At 37.8% G+C, this 13710-nt stretch overlaps 2 protein-coding genes across 7 annotated transcripts in view; both read left to right on the top strand.

Annotated features, from left to right (window-relative positions):
• Positions 1–5226, top strand: part of LOC121642764 (protocadherin alpha-C2-like) — a 38516-nt gene extending 33290 nt beyond the window's left edge. For 3 of the 5 annotated variants that reach the window (XM_041989710.1, XM_041989711.1, XM_041989709.1), the window contains one exon: positions 3518–5226. In XM_041989710.1, the coding sequence (XP_041845644.1) occupies positions 3518–3550 (33 nt within the window). In that variant the 3' untranslated portion in view covers positions 3551–5226. Of the gene's footprint in view, positions 1–2396; positions 2433–3517 lie in introns of all 5 variants that reach the window. The other 2 variants (XM_041989714.1, XM_041989713.1) reach the window with 1 other exon arrangement.
• A 4461-nt stretch (positions 5227–9687) lies between these two features.
• LOC121642759 (protocadherin alpha-2-like) overlaps positions 9688–13710 on the top strand; it is a 204261-nt gene continuing 200238 nt past the window's right edge. The window contains exons 1-2 of one of the 2 annotated variants that reach the window (XM_041989687.1): positions 9688–12131; positions 12311–12363. In XM_041989687.1, the coding sequence (XP_041845621.1) occupies positions 9777–12131; positions 12311–12349 (2394 nt within the window). In that variant the 5' untranslated portion in view covers positions 9688–9776 and the 3' untranslated portion in view covers positions 12350–12363. Of the gene's footprint in view, positions 12132–12310; positions 12364–13710 lie in introns of those variants that run through there. The other variant, XM_041989678.1, reaches the window with a different exon arrangement.

Raw genomic sequence — 13710 nt, 5'->3', positions numbered from 1 at the left:
AGCTGAATAGTCACACATTTTGTTATATGGTTATAACACATTTTTAAATAACACATGCAATGCATCCTTTAAAGTTAACATAAAAAGAGAGAAAGAGAAAAAATAGAAACATTTAAGAGCAGCTGTGCCAACACATCTCTCATCTCTATATTTGTGTGGAGTGTGGTTGTCTTTGACTTTTATATTTTGCTGGAAAAGAAAAGTTGAAACATTTGAATTAATTTTTATATTCACTCTAAAGAAAAGTTGGCTGTGACTATTTAAAAAAAAAACACTAATAAGATATTTTTCTGTTGTAAATTGTTTTCGCTGAATTAGATACTCTAGTATTTAGTTGTACTATATATATATATATATATATATATATATATATATACATATACAGTCATATGCAAAAGTTTGGGCACCCCTGATTATTTACAAGATTATTCTTAATAAAACATTGGTTGTTTGGATCATCAATTGCAGTTAAATATATCATATAGCAGACAAACACAGCGATATTTGAGAAGTGAAATGAAGTTTATCGGATTTACAGAAAATGTGCAATAATTACTTAAATGAAAATACGCAGGTGCATAAATTTGGGCACCCTTGTTGTTATGTTGATTTGAATACCTTTAGCAATAATTATTGGAGCACAAAATTTGTTTTGTAAGCTCATTGACCCTTGACCTACATACACAGGTGAAGCCAATCATCAGAAGGGGTATTTAAGGTGGCCAATTTCAAGTTTTTCTCCTCTTTGCATCCTCTCTGAAGAGTGACAACATGGGAACCTCAAAACGGCTGTCAGACTACCTGAAAACAAAAATTGTTCAACATCATGATTTAGGTGAAGGATAAAAAAAGCTTGCTAAGAGATTCCAGGTGTCAATTTCCACTGTGAGGAACATAGTGAGAAAATGGAAGACCACAGACACAGTTCAAGCAAAGGCCCGGAGTGGCAGGCCCAGAAAAATCTCAGATAGGCAGAGGCGAAGGATGGTGAGAACAATCAAACTCAATCCACAGACCAGCTCCAAAGACCTACAACATGACCTGGCTGCAGATGGTGTCACTGTGCATCGTTCGACCATTCAACGCACTTTGCACAAGGAGATGCTGTATGGGAGAGTAATGAGGAAGAAGCCTTTTCTGCGCACATGCCACAAAAAGAGTCGCTTAAGGTATGCTCAAGCACATTTGGACAAGCCAGCTTCATTTTGGAATAAGGTGCTGTGGACTGATGAAACAAAAATGGAGTTGTTTGGACATAACAAGGGGCGGTATGCATGGCGAGAAAAGAACACAGCATTCCAAGACAAACACTTACTGTCCACAGTAAAATTTGGTGGCGGTACCATCATGCTGTGGGGCTGTGTGGCCAGTTCAGGTACTGGCAATCTTGTTAAAGTTGAAGGTCGGATGGATTCTACCCAGTATCAGCAGATTCTTACAAACAATGTTCAAGAATCAGTCACAAAGTTGAAGCTGCGCCGGGGCTGGATACTTCAACAAGACAATGACCCTAAACACTGCTCAAAATCTACAAAGGCATTCATGCAGAGGAACAAGTACAATGTTCTCGAATGGCCATCTCAGTCCCCAGACCTGAATATTATTGAAAATCTGTGGTGTGATTTAAAGCAGGCTGTCCATGCTCGGAAGCCATCAAATCTGACTGAACTGGAGATGTTTTGCAAAGAAGAATGGTCCAAAATACCTTCAACCAGAATCCAGGCACTTATTGGAGGTTATAGGAAGCGATTGGAGGCTGTCATTTCTGCAAAAGGAGGATCTACTAAATATTGATGACATGTTTCTGTTGGGGTGCCCAAATTTATGCACCTGCCATTATTTGTTTAATTAATTATTGCACACTTTCTGTAAATCCAATAAACTTCATTTCACTTCTCCAATATCGCTGTGTTTGTCTGCTATATGATATATTTAACTGAAATTGATGATCCAAACAACCAGTGATTTATAAAGAAGAATCTTGAAAATGATCAGGGGTGCCCAAACTTTTGCATATGACTGTATATGTGTGTGTGTGTTGTGTGGGTATGTTAGGGATGAGACTCGATTAAAAAAATCTATCTATCTATCTATCTATCTATCTATCTATCTATTTGTCTGTCTGTCTGTCTGTCTGTCTGTCTGTCTAGCTATAATGGTAAGTATGCTGGTGGATTAATAACTCTATGATCTTAACTGTTGTTGTCACCATCACCTTTTTAGATAACCTTGTAACAAAAAGCAGTCACAATAATTCTTAGTTTGTCAAATTAAAATTACATTTAATTTAAAGTCCCTTGACATCAGCTCTGATAATACACACACAAAAACATTTTCTCTTATGCTTACAATGACCTGACCATTCAATTGCTTTTTTTTTTCTCCCCACTCTTAAGTACCCTAAATGAGGAAAGTCCACTCAGCAGCTGGAGGTATGCAGAGTTCCCGTCCCTGATAACCTTTTATGGATTATATTGCAGGCATTTAATGTTTTAACTGTTTCTTGTGTTTGTTTTTTTTTCTCAGTGGATGTTTTATTATGATTATTATTGTTATTTTGTATATTTTTCTTTCTCTTTTAGAGGGTGTTTTTCCTTAAGGTTTCTTATTTGACCCTACATGCAGTTTGCTGGGTTCACTGTTTGGATCTCTTTTACAGACATCATGGTTTCATCTTTAGAGACTAGGATAATTTCCATATAAAATCCAAATCACATAGTTATTAACATCACATTTGTCAGAATTTCAGGCTTATCACCCTTTCCCAGCTATCTAAACACTTTGACAGTTTATTTGACTTAAAGCCATAATGAGCCTGACTGACCTCAGAAATCTGACAAGTTGTTTGTTGTCTTGCAGACAATCAAGCAAACATGGTGATTCACATAAAGTAGTATTAAAACAGCATTACTGTCCTATATATTGTTTTGGTTAAAAAATGTGTAAAGAAATGTATCTGAGAAAATTCTTCCTCATTTCATAGTGTTGTCATTTGCATATTTTGTTTTTTTATAATCTGGCCTTCGCTGTTAATACACATAAAAAGTATTTCTCTTTAACTGAATCACTATGTTCTCAAAAGGATTCAGTGCATGTGAATATTAATCTGTGTTCATCCCCCTACTGACCCATTATTGCTAAATTAGGAATAGGACTGTGCTGTTTCTGTCCTCTTCACAGAATGACACTTCTGAACATGAATGACACTGTCTTCTGTAGTATGAACTGTGACCTAATTCTTTGTGCAGGAGAGATGCAAAGAAAAATCTGTCACCAGTTACCTAGCAACAACTTGCCTTCACATACTTTTTGAGCATGGTATTCATTTATAGTCCTACCACCACCCTAATACATCTTCAAGAATGGTCCCAATCCCACCACCCACTCTGTCCTCTGCCTGAAGCCCCTGTCTGAGTCACAGACGTTGGCTGCATGAGATATGTCAGTTTAGCCAGTCAAAAGGCTTTCCATGCTCTGATTCCTTTAAATATTTATCTAATTCTCTTCTCATTGGCAGTCATCCACCAGCAGCAGCAGCCGTTCCACATAAGGCCCCTCGTCCAGCTGTGTTGATGCTAACAGGAAAAGTTTTATAGACGAAAGGAAGACCTCTCCATCAACATCCAGCCCCACATATCTATCCTGCTCAGTCTGGTCCTTGTTCCTCAAACTACATGTAACTGTTGTGCTACAATGAAAATGGTGATAGGTTTGCAAACATTACCCTAGCCCCTTGTTCTTGGAAGCACATGAAAAGCAGAGCACCAACTCTTCCAGTGTTCATTCAATATGCATGATGAGACTGCATGACTTCAGCTATGCTTCAAGACAGCCATACAAAAAGATTTTCAAGAGGACATGCTCACAACCACTGAATATTCAAATAAGTCATAATAAGCACTCTTATATGGACAAGAGAATGTTTAAATGTCTGAAATGGCATTTTCCTTCTCTACAAAACATGAACATACTGTATGTTTAATATTACATTTAAACCACATGTGCTTTGTCTTGTTCCATGACAACATTAATGTACAATAGAATCAACCTTAAAGAAGTGAACAGCACAATTAACTAAATGTCAGAAAAGCACCAACCAACAGTTAAAAAAAAACAAAAGAAAAAACAAAAAAAAAAAAAACAAAAGAAAAAAACAATAAAAAAAATAAATAAAGGCAATCAGTATTTTATAGATGTGGTACCTTTTAGGAGTTTCATGTTTTGTACTTTACTTTGTGTCTTACATGTGAGCTAGGCCTAAATATATGAATGAGTGCCAAGTACAAACATTCAAGTGGATAAGAGCCGAGCCTTTAACCATTATGCCTTTCAGTTGTTTCTGGATGGACTACAAGTACTTTTATAGCTTTAGATGTTTTATGGTATAAGAAATCTGCAGTTATGAATCATATTTACAATATGGAATATCACATTTTAATCAGACTGAAACTGCAAGGCTTTGGGCTCATTACTATTTCCTCATATAATCAAGAGCAGCAAAATCACAGTTCTATGGATACACAAAGTGGACAATGTGCTTGAATGTTTTGTCCCCTTGGACATAACTGGAGAATGAACCTTGGAGTTTGAATTGAACACAAGCAAATGCATTGAGTATTTGAGAAGAGACTTATGTCTTTATGGGAACTGTATGTATATATTAGAAGCACCAGTATGTACTGTTACTGTTTTATTTCTGAATCTGGATTCAATCTGGGTGTTTTAATGTCTTCTTCAACCATATAAGATGATGAAAACTGAACCATACTCAAACATTTATTGCAAACTTAACAATACTGAAGCAACTCAACTGTGTTTGAAATCACCCAATGAAAGTTTTGTCCATATCTCTGATTACTGTATGTCTGCATATCCAGCACATATCCTGAGATCGAGATCAAAAAGTCACATATTTCATTATCTGTCTGTGTACTAAAATGCCTTTAATTTTCAGCTTTAGTGATTTTGCAATTAAAAACATTTATATGAACAAAATTATGTGCCATCAAATTCATGATTCAGTTTGTATGAATATTAACAAAGTAGTGAAACATTGCATTTTGCTCACATTGCATTTTGTTATAAAAAGTTGTAATGTATTGCAGCCAAACATATATGGTAATTGTTTTTGTATAGTAGTACATAATGCAACATGTCAGTTGTGTAACGTGAGTCAATTGTATGCTATGGTCTAAAATGAACTATTAAATACAAATAATACATACAGTGATGGAAGTTCTTAATTTTTTTTTTCAATTTTGCATCAAATGTATAAAATTCTTCTTAAACACTTGCATTGCCATAATTCTATTCCTTGATTAGAGAAATGTGTGAAGACTTATAAATAGATACAATGAATTGATATTGATGAATTTTAAGAAAAACAAAATTGAAACAACCATGCTAATTTGTCACAGTTAAATTCCAATGTTTCACTTAAAACCACCAACACATACAGACTGGATTCTGTCAGTACAGACAGTGTTCGCTATCATATCCTCCTATAGTCAAGTTTAAATGTCACTGTGTCTTGAGATTCCCAGAATTCATAACCTTGTAAATTTATGATTTGCTTATGAGTCAAACCAATTAATTTTTTAAAAAAGTGAGCATTTTCCTTGCTGGAGTATGTAGACTGTTTCTCTGATAGAGAATGAGTTAATATGATGAAAGATGCAAAAAAAAAAAAAGAAAAAAAAAAGAAACACAATATATAAAATAAAAAATGCAAGGTGTTTTCACACAAATCTTAGATTTATCCCTACACTACTTCAGAAGGTCACATTTCATTGCTTCAAATGTAACTTACTGTGTTATATTCCATTTCCATAAAAAACAACAGACAGAATGTCAGTAATGCACTGTTCCACATCAATCACTGGTGATGAGCTCTGTGAGTTTTCACTGAAGGATATTGTTTTAACGGCCTTTACTACTGCATCCTATTAATCTTTAAAGTAAAATATGATAAATACAGTAAGTATCTTGAAGGCTAGTTCATGAAGAAGTCTGATCAATCAGTCAGGTCATGGAGACACAGAAAACTTAAATTCACTCACAGGTGATCGATTCTTAGATCAACGTAAGTATTCTTCAGCATTCTCCCTCATTAACTAATTTACCAAAGGTCTTCAATGTGAAAAATTAGGAAGTAACAATATACACAACAGCTGAAATTACAGTTGTGTTTCTCTAGTTCAAGGAGCAATTTGTACCAACCCTAATAGTACTCAGTAGAGCAGTTAAACTTCTTGGGTATAATGGCAACAGCTTCACCAGTGCTAAACTTTAAATAGAACAACAACACTTTTCTTACACAGGAGATTAATAATGAGTTAATTAACTTTGAGAAATCTTTCATTTCAATCAAATAGTGTTTTATAATGAATCATTCACCATTTGTACATTCAGTAGTAAAAACATTCTGCACTGCACATTTTAGTTCAGCTCTCTTATAGTTGTTGCGCCTACAGTTAGATGATGAGTACTCTTGAAAACTTTCATGATTTGCAACCAAATAAAAATTAACTGCCAATCAAAAAGCAACATGTGTATGTGTTCAGCACAAATTAAACATTTGTTTTTCTGAGACAATGTCAATTGAAGCAGAAGTAAAAATTTTGTTATATAAAACTTTTACACTGCTGAATTTTCTGAATTCTGTTTTATATTTTGTTATTCTGATTCATTAGGAACAAGCTAAAGCAGAGATGAAAGGATAATTCTCTCTTCATGATAAGTTATTAATCTGAAAAACTATATCCAAGTTCCATGTTTTCCTTGGTGGTAAAGGTAAATTATGATATCAGTTTTTACTTATTTCTAACAGTCATTAACTTTTAAACACTTTGGGGATCATATAAAGTTGTGGAAGGACTCCTGTTCAATTTAGAGAAAAAAAAGTTTTTCTAAGTCAGCCAATAAAATGGCTAAACTATATATATATATATATATTTATATAATATATTTATTTAAAAGAAAAGCATTAAAGAACTCCTCAACAAGAAAGGACTTGAGCAAGATAAGAAAATACATCAAGCGTGATGGCAGTGGAATCTGGCTCCAGGTAAGTATCCCTTCAGTGTCTCAATAATCAATAATCTGTATATATTTATATATATATATATATATACCACCGTTCAAAAGTTTGGGGTCACTTTGCCATGGGATTCAATAGGGAAGTGACCCCAAACTTTTGAAAGGTATATATATATATATATATATAGAAAGCTGCAAAAGTCAAATATCTCCAAGTCTCTAAGTCTCTAAGTCCTTAGACGTCAGCTCAATGGCAAGAACAAGATCCAGGAAATTAACAGCTATGACCTGCCAGTGATCAGATACCCTGCTATCAAAGGAAGCAGTTCAGACCACAGATGTTAAAACAGAAGCTGTTCACAATGCACGGAGGATTCCACCCCAAATCCAGTGTCCACAGACTATACACCAATATATATATATATATATATATATATATATGTATGTATGTATGTATATACATACACTCCACACACACTCAAACACACATACACCCTCTGGGTGATATGAGTGTGCCTATCAGATTATATGGGCTCACATGGCTCATATTACCACACCTTTCTCTTTCTCTCTCTCTCTCTCTCTCTCTCTCTCTCTCCCTCTCTCTCTCTCTCATTGTGTGTACTCACATGCCCTCATCGAGAGCGGGAGAGAGAGAGAGAGAGAGAGAGAGAGCGAAAGAGAGAGAGAGATATCCAAATTGCAAAGTAGCACATTTAGCACAAAGTCTTCCCCATGTTTTCTTTTATTTGGATTTTAGCTCTAGTTTAAATGTGTTTGACGGTAAATTTTGTAAAAAAAAATACTTTTAAATCAAAAGAAAAAATCTATTTTTATTTTTGTTATTAGACTCTGCCTGTTGTTTGAATGGCTGATTTACACATGGATGCGTGACACAGCAATGCACCAACGTGTTACAAAACACTGGAACCGCCACCAGCTGGCACTAGTAGGCCACCACATCTGTGTATTTGATATCAGGTGTTTCACTTCTAGGCTTTTTTTTTCACACTGAAGGTAAAAGCAATGATCATTTTCAAACGAACAGTTTTTTCCCCCCTTTACAAGTACTGACCTAATTGCAAGTGCAGATCTTCACCTTCTAGTCCCACTGGAAAATAAATGTTTTAAAAATGATGATGATTACAAATAGAGGAAACAGGTATATCATAGAGAAATGAGCTCGTCGGGAATCAATCTGAATTTATTTGTGGAACTTCGCAGCTCCTACACAGCATGATTCCCCCCCCCCCCCCCCCCCCCCCCGTCTTTTTCCTCTGCGCCGGCTTGCCTTCAGCACCACGGCCAGCGACCTGCCTAGAGGAGCTGCGTTGCCATGGCGACACTCGGTCTGCACCCTAGAGGCCTGCATGTAATTTAATATTCCAAGCCCCTCCTTTGTCAGAGTGTAGCATCTGCTTCTCACAAACATAAGATGGCAATTCTTGATAGAGAAAAAACACAATATTAAATAAAAACAAAATACTGTCGTCCTCTTTGTCTAACAAGTAATTAGGTGTGTCGCAGTGGCATCTTTTTGCTGCAGCATCGGCAAATGTAAACGGAGGCAGAAATGGGAGGGGGTGATGCAGAATGCGGCAGCGCTTGTGCACTCGCACGTACATGCATGGCCTAAATCCAGAACCAACACGTAGCAGAAGCAGGTGGGAGGGGGGGAAAGCTATGAGAATTTATGTAGGTCAGTTTGGTTTCAAATTGATGGTAGACTTTTCTTGATGATTTTTTTCCTTTTTTCTCGTCATCAATCACGGAATTTTGTGCGATCCTCTAACTGTGAGGCTGCTGCAAAGGGAACATATAGCAAGATTATAAGTGAACAATCTGCAAGGCATAAAAGGGATCGTCATAACTGCACTTGCAGATTTAATCCATACGGTGTCGCTGCTTATCTTTGTAAAAGGATGAAAACTGGGAGTGTACTGAGTAGGAAACAGGGTGTGAGCAGGAAGACTGTGTATGAAACCGTTTCTTTCCTTTCAATAAAATCAAGAATAGAATACATTGTAAATGCAGCTGTATTCTACTTGTATGTCATTTAAAAAAACCCTTCTTGCAATTCAAAGCAATTCAGTTACCCCTACCCTACTTAATAGAAATGAGAAATTCTACTTATTTGTTTCCTCACAACAATATCAAGCCAGATGTCTATTACTTTCAGTATTTTATACATACATTCAGTTTAGAGAAAGGAATTAGAGAGTCATGTTTGTGCAGGATGGGGAAGGGGGCAATTGACTTGTTTGTGTGTGTATGCATGTATGTCTGTGTGACTGTGTGAACTAAAATTTGTGTTTTTATGTTATTTATTTTGGTGTGTGACGGCTTTTTTAATGCACGAATTGTTTTGTTTTTATCATGTAAAGCACTTTGTGTTGCCTTCCTTCGGCATGAAAAGCGCTTTATAAATAAAGTTTGATTTAATTGGATTTTATATTTGAAGAGGAAACATTTAGTCTTCTCTGCAGAATAGCAGCAGTGACAGTAGGTAGCGCTGTTACACTGCAGATCAGAGCAGTGATGCGCGTGAGGGGGAAAAACATGAATCTTCCGTAACAAACCAAACGGTTGGAAGACAGGAATAAAAGTCCTTCCTTCTGTAGACTAGATGATGGTTCATGCAGACATGGATTGTTCATTTTTAACAAGTGAAAACTAAAATCCTGCAATATTTAACTGAAGGAACTCAGATGGCCTTTTAAAACACTCTTTTTCAAACAATGAAGATGACGGACATCAAAAGACAGTGGAGGGATGTATGGATTTCTTTTTCTCTGGCCCTGCTTATTGCGACCAAAGGGATTTCGGCTCAAATGCGGTATTCGATTCAAGAAGAGTTAAGATTAGGAACGGCAGTTGGAAATGTAGCCAAAGACCTTGGGTTAGATCTCGGAAGATTGGCGGAGAGGAATCTCCGCGTTGTGTCAGGAACAAAGCAGGATCTGTTTAAGGTAAACCCAAAAGATGGATCCTTACTAGTGAACCAGAGAGTAGACAGAGAGGAGCTGTGTGCAAAAACCGTTCCATGTATCACAAATCTAAAAGCTGTAGTTGAAAATCCTCTCGAAATGCACCAAATAATAATTGAGATTCTTGATGTAAACGATAATTCCCCGAAATTTCCCGAAGAAAACTACACATTGGAAGTGCTGGAGTCCGCCATCGTTGGATCTCGATTTCAAATGGAAGGAGCCCACGACTTGGACGTCGGTTTGAATTCCATACATTCATATAAACTAAACAACAACCAATATTTTCGTCTAGAAATCGAGGATTTTGCGGAGGAGGGAAAGGTTCCATTTTTGGTATTACAGAGACCTTTAGACAGAGAACACACTGCTCAACACTGGCTACAACTAACAGCGACAGATGGAGGAAAACCTCCGAAATCAGGTACTATTAATATTACAGTCATTGTATCTGACATCAATGACAACTCGCCAGTGTGTCATAAACAAAAATACACCATAACAATAAAAGAAAACGCACCTGTTGGGACGTTTCTGCTGACAGTAAATGCATCTGACTCAGATGAGGGGGTGAACGGTGAGATTGAATATTCGTTAAGAAGTAAATTTAGAGGTCTGGCATCTGAGCCGTTTGATTTGAACAGCAAAACTGGACAAATAACTGTGAAAGGACACCTTGATTACGAGGAAAAACAAGTTTATGAGATTAAAGTCTTGGCTGCGGACAAAGGTGCGGTATCTCTCTCCACACAGTGCAATGTGGTTGTAAGAGTGGAAGATGTGAATGATAACCAGCCCGAAATAGACATCACGTCCCTCTCAAGTCGTATTCCAGAGGATGCGCCGCCTGGGACTGTGGTGGCGTTGATGGGTGTGACGGATCTCGACTCAGGTGTGAACGGACAGGTAGTGTTAAGTGTGAGTCCTGATTTACCTTTTGATCTAAAGCCATCACCTGACGGACAGTCATACTCTTTGGTAACAAAGGACTACTTAGATAAGGAAACAGTTCATACGTATAACATTACAATAACAGCAAATGATTTAGGGAGCCCAGCCCTATTATCTTCGAAGGTGATACAGGTAGACGTGCTGGACGTGAATGATAACAATCCTTTGTTCACGCACAACCCATTCACTTTTTATGTGCATGAAAACAACAAGGCCGGTATGTCGATCTTTCATGTAAGCGCAACGGATGCTGATGGAGGGGAAAATGCGGAAGTCACATATTCCATTGACCGTAAGAGTACGATGCCGTCTATTTCATCATTTTTAAATATAAACGAAGCAAATGGTACGATATCAGCTCTGAAAAGTTTTGACTTTGAAACACTGAAAACCTTCCAGCTCCAAGTTGTTGCCACAGATTCAGGAACTCCGTCTCTAAGCAGCAACGTCACAGTGAACGTGTTCATTCTGGATCAGAACGACAACGCTCCAGTCATCCTGTATCCAGTCAGCTCCAACGGTTCTGCTGAAGGTGTGGAGGAGATTCCCCGCAACGTGAACGCAGGACACTTGGTGACTAAAGTCAGAGCCTATGATGCTGATATAGGATATAACGGCTGGTTGCTGTTCTCACTGCAGGAAGTTACTGACCACAGTCTCTTTGGTTTGGACCGTTATACAGGACAGATCAGGACCCTTCGCTCATTCACGGAGACAGACGATGCTGAGCATAAACTGGTCATACTGGTTAAAGACAATGGGAACGTCTCACTCTCAGCAACAGCTACTGTGATTGTCAAACTTGTGGAGCCAAAAGAGGCTTTTGCAGCTTCTGATGTGAAAAGTGCAGCAAGAGACGATGAAGATAATAATGTGACTCTTTACCTGATGATAACTTTGGGTTCAGTTTCAGTTCTTTTTCTGGTCAGCATCATTGTGCTGATTGCAATGCAGTGCTCAAAATCCACAGACTATACTTCTAAATATTTACAAGAGACTAATTATGATGGAACACTGTGCCACAGCATCCAGTACAGATCTGGAGACAAACGGTACATGTTAGTTGGACCTAGAATGAGTATAGGATCTACTATTGTTCCTGGGAGTCATGCAAACACGCTTGTGCTGCCTGACAGGAGGAGAGCATCTGAAGAGGTAATTACTTTTTTCTTTTCTTTAATAACACAATTTTGCCTTCAAAGTTTGTGTCCAATACTTTGCTATCTCTAACACTGTCCATGGAGCTTAGACATTTACAGTTGTTTTGGCACTGCACTCATAGGTAATTGTGCTGTGTAGCACATTTGATGTGTGTGTGTTTTGTTCTGCTTTAGATTCCTCCTAAAATCTCTGGAATTGGAAAGGTTATGTGATACAGACACTAAATTAGTGCATTGGCTCTAGCAAGTATTAGAAAGACAGAGATTGGTTACTAAGAGATAAATCACAAAGAAATGAATCTGGGCTACAGCATAACTGTCAAGTAGAAGATGACCTGACAGAGAAGTAGTGACAAGGTGGTCTTCAAAGCAGAGGGAAGTGATGGAGAACAGCTTTGCCAGCCACTGCACATCTGAAGCCACTTCTGCAATAGAGCTGAAGACTAGGCTGCTGGGAACAGGGGCTGTGACAATTACTGGATAACTCATGATTATTAACTTAATTAATAAATTCAGGACATGTCATAAATTCCCACTGCACATGGTGAATTCATGTGTTTATGTAATTACTTCATATGTTGTGGCATTATTAATGTTAATCTATCATGGTTTTATTCATGTTCATGCTGGTGTAGCTGTGGCAACTGATGTGCATCGGTGGTTCAATTCCTAGCTTCCTCTATCCACATCTCAAAGTGTCCTTGAGCAAAACACTGAACCCCACATTTCCCCCATGCGTTCATGAGTGTCTAATAAAAAGCACCTACAATAGCTGCTCTAAAAAAAAGAAATCCACCAAAAGAAGATTTTTTTTTCTTCTTAGAAAAAAACACCACAGGTCTAAACAATAAACTTAAAAATACAGAACACAGTTTCATCATTATTGAGCCATGTTTACTTCACTGACATATGCTCCTGAGTCACATAGTGATACTCTTGTCTTAATGATTAAATAATGACATTTTGAGGTAAATCACTCATTAAGATTTAATCATTACTATAAGATCACTTCAACATAAATGCATACACTGAAGTAAAGTCACATCAGATTCAATATAGAGTTACCATCCATCCATCCATCCATTATCTTGACCGCTTATTCCATTTCGGGTCGCGGGTGAGCTGGAGCCTATCCCAGCATTTTAACAGGTGAGAGGCAGGGTACACCCTGGACAGGTCACCAGTCTGTCGCAGGGCCAACACAGATAGAGACAAACAACCATTCACACACACACTCACTCCTACGGAGAATTTAGAGTGTCCAATTAACCTAACATGCATGTCTTTGGATGGTGGGAGGAAGCCGGAGAACCCGGAGAGAACCCACGCATACACGGGGAGAACATGCAAACTCCACACAGAAAGGCCACCACCCTCAAGGTTCGAACCTCCCCCCAGCCGAGATTCGAACCGGCGACCTTCTTGCTGTGAGGCTGCGGTGCTAACCACCACACCACCGTGCAGCCCTTTCTAACAGTCATATGTGTCCTCATAGCCTGTGTATGAGGCCCAAATATTAGATAATTCTGTCACCTCTCTCACATGCTTTCTCCACTTTTTAGCAAATGTGTGTT

This window comes from Melanotaenia boesemani, chromosome 7 (assembly GCF_017639745.1).
Source record: "Melanotaenia boesemani isolate fMelBoe1 chromosome 7, fMelBoe1.pri, whole genome shotgun sequence".
Taxonomy (NCBI): domain Eukaryota; kingdom Metazoa; phylum Chordata; class Actinopteri; order Atheriniformes; family Melanotaeniidae; genus Melanotaenia; species Melanotaenia boesemani.
Note: the sequence above shows the minus strand (reverse complement) of the source record. Positions and strands in the feature narration are given on the sequence as shown.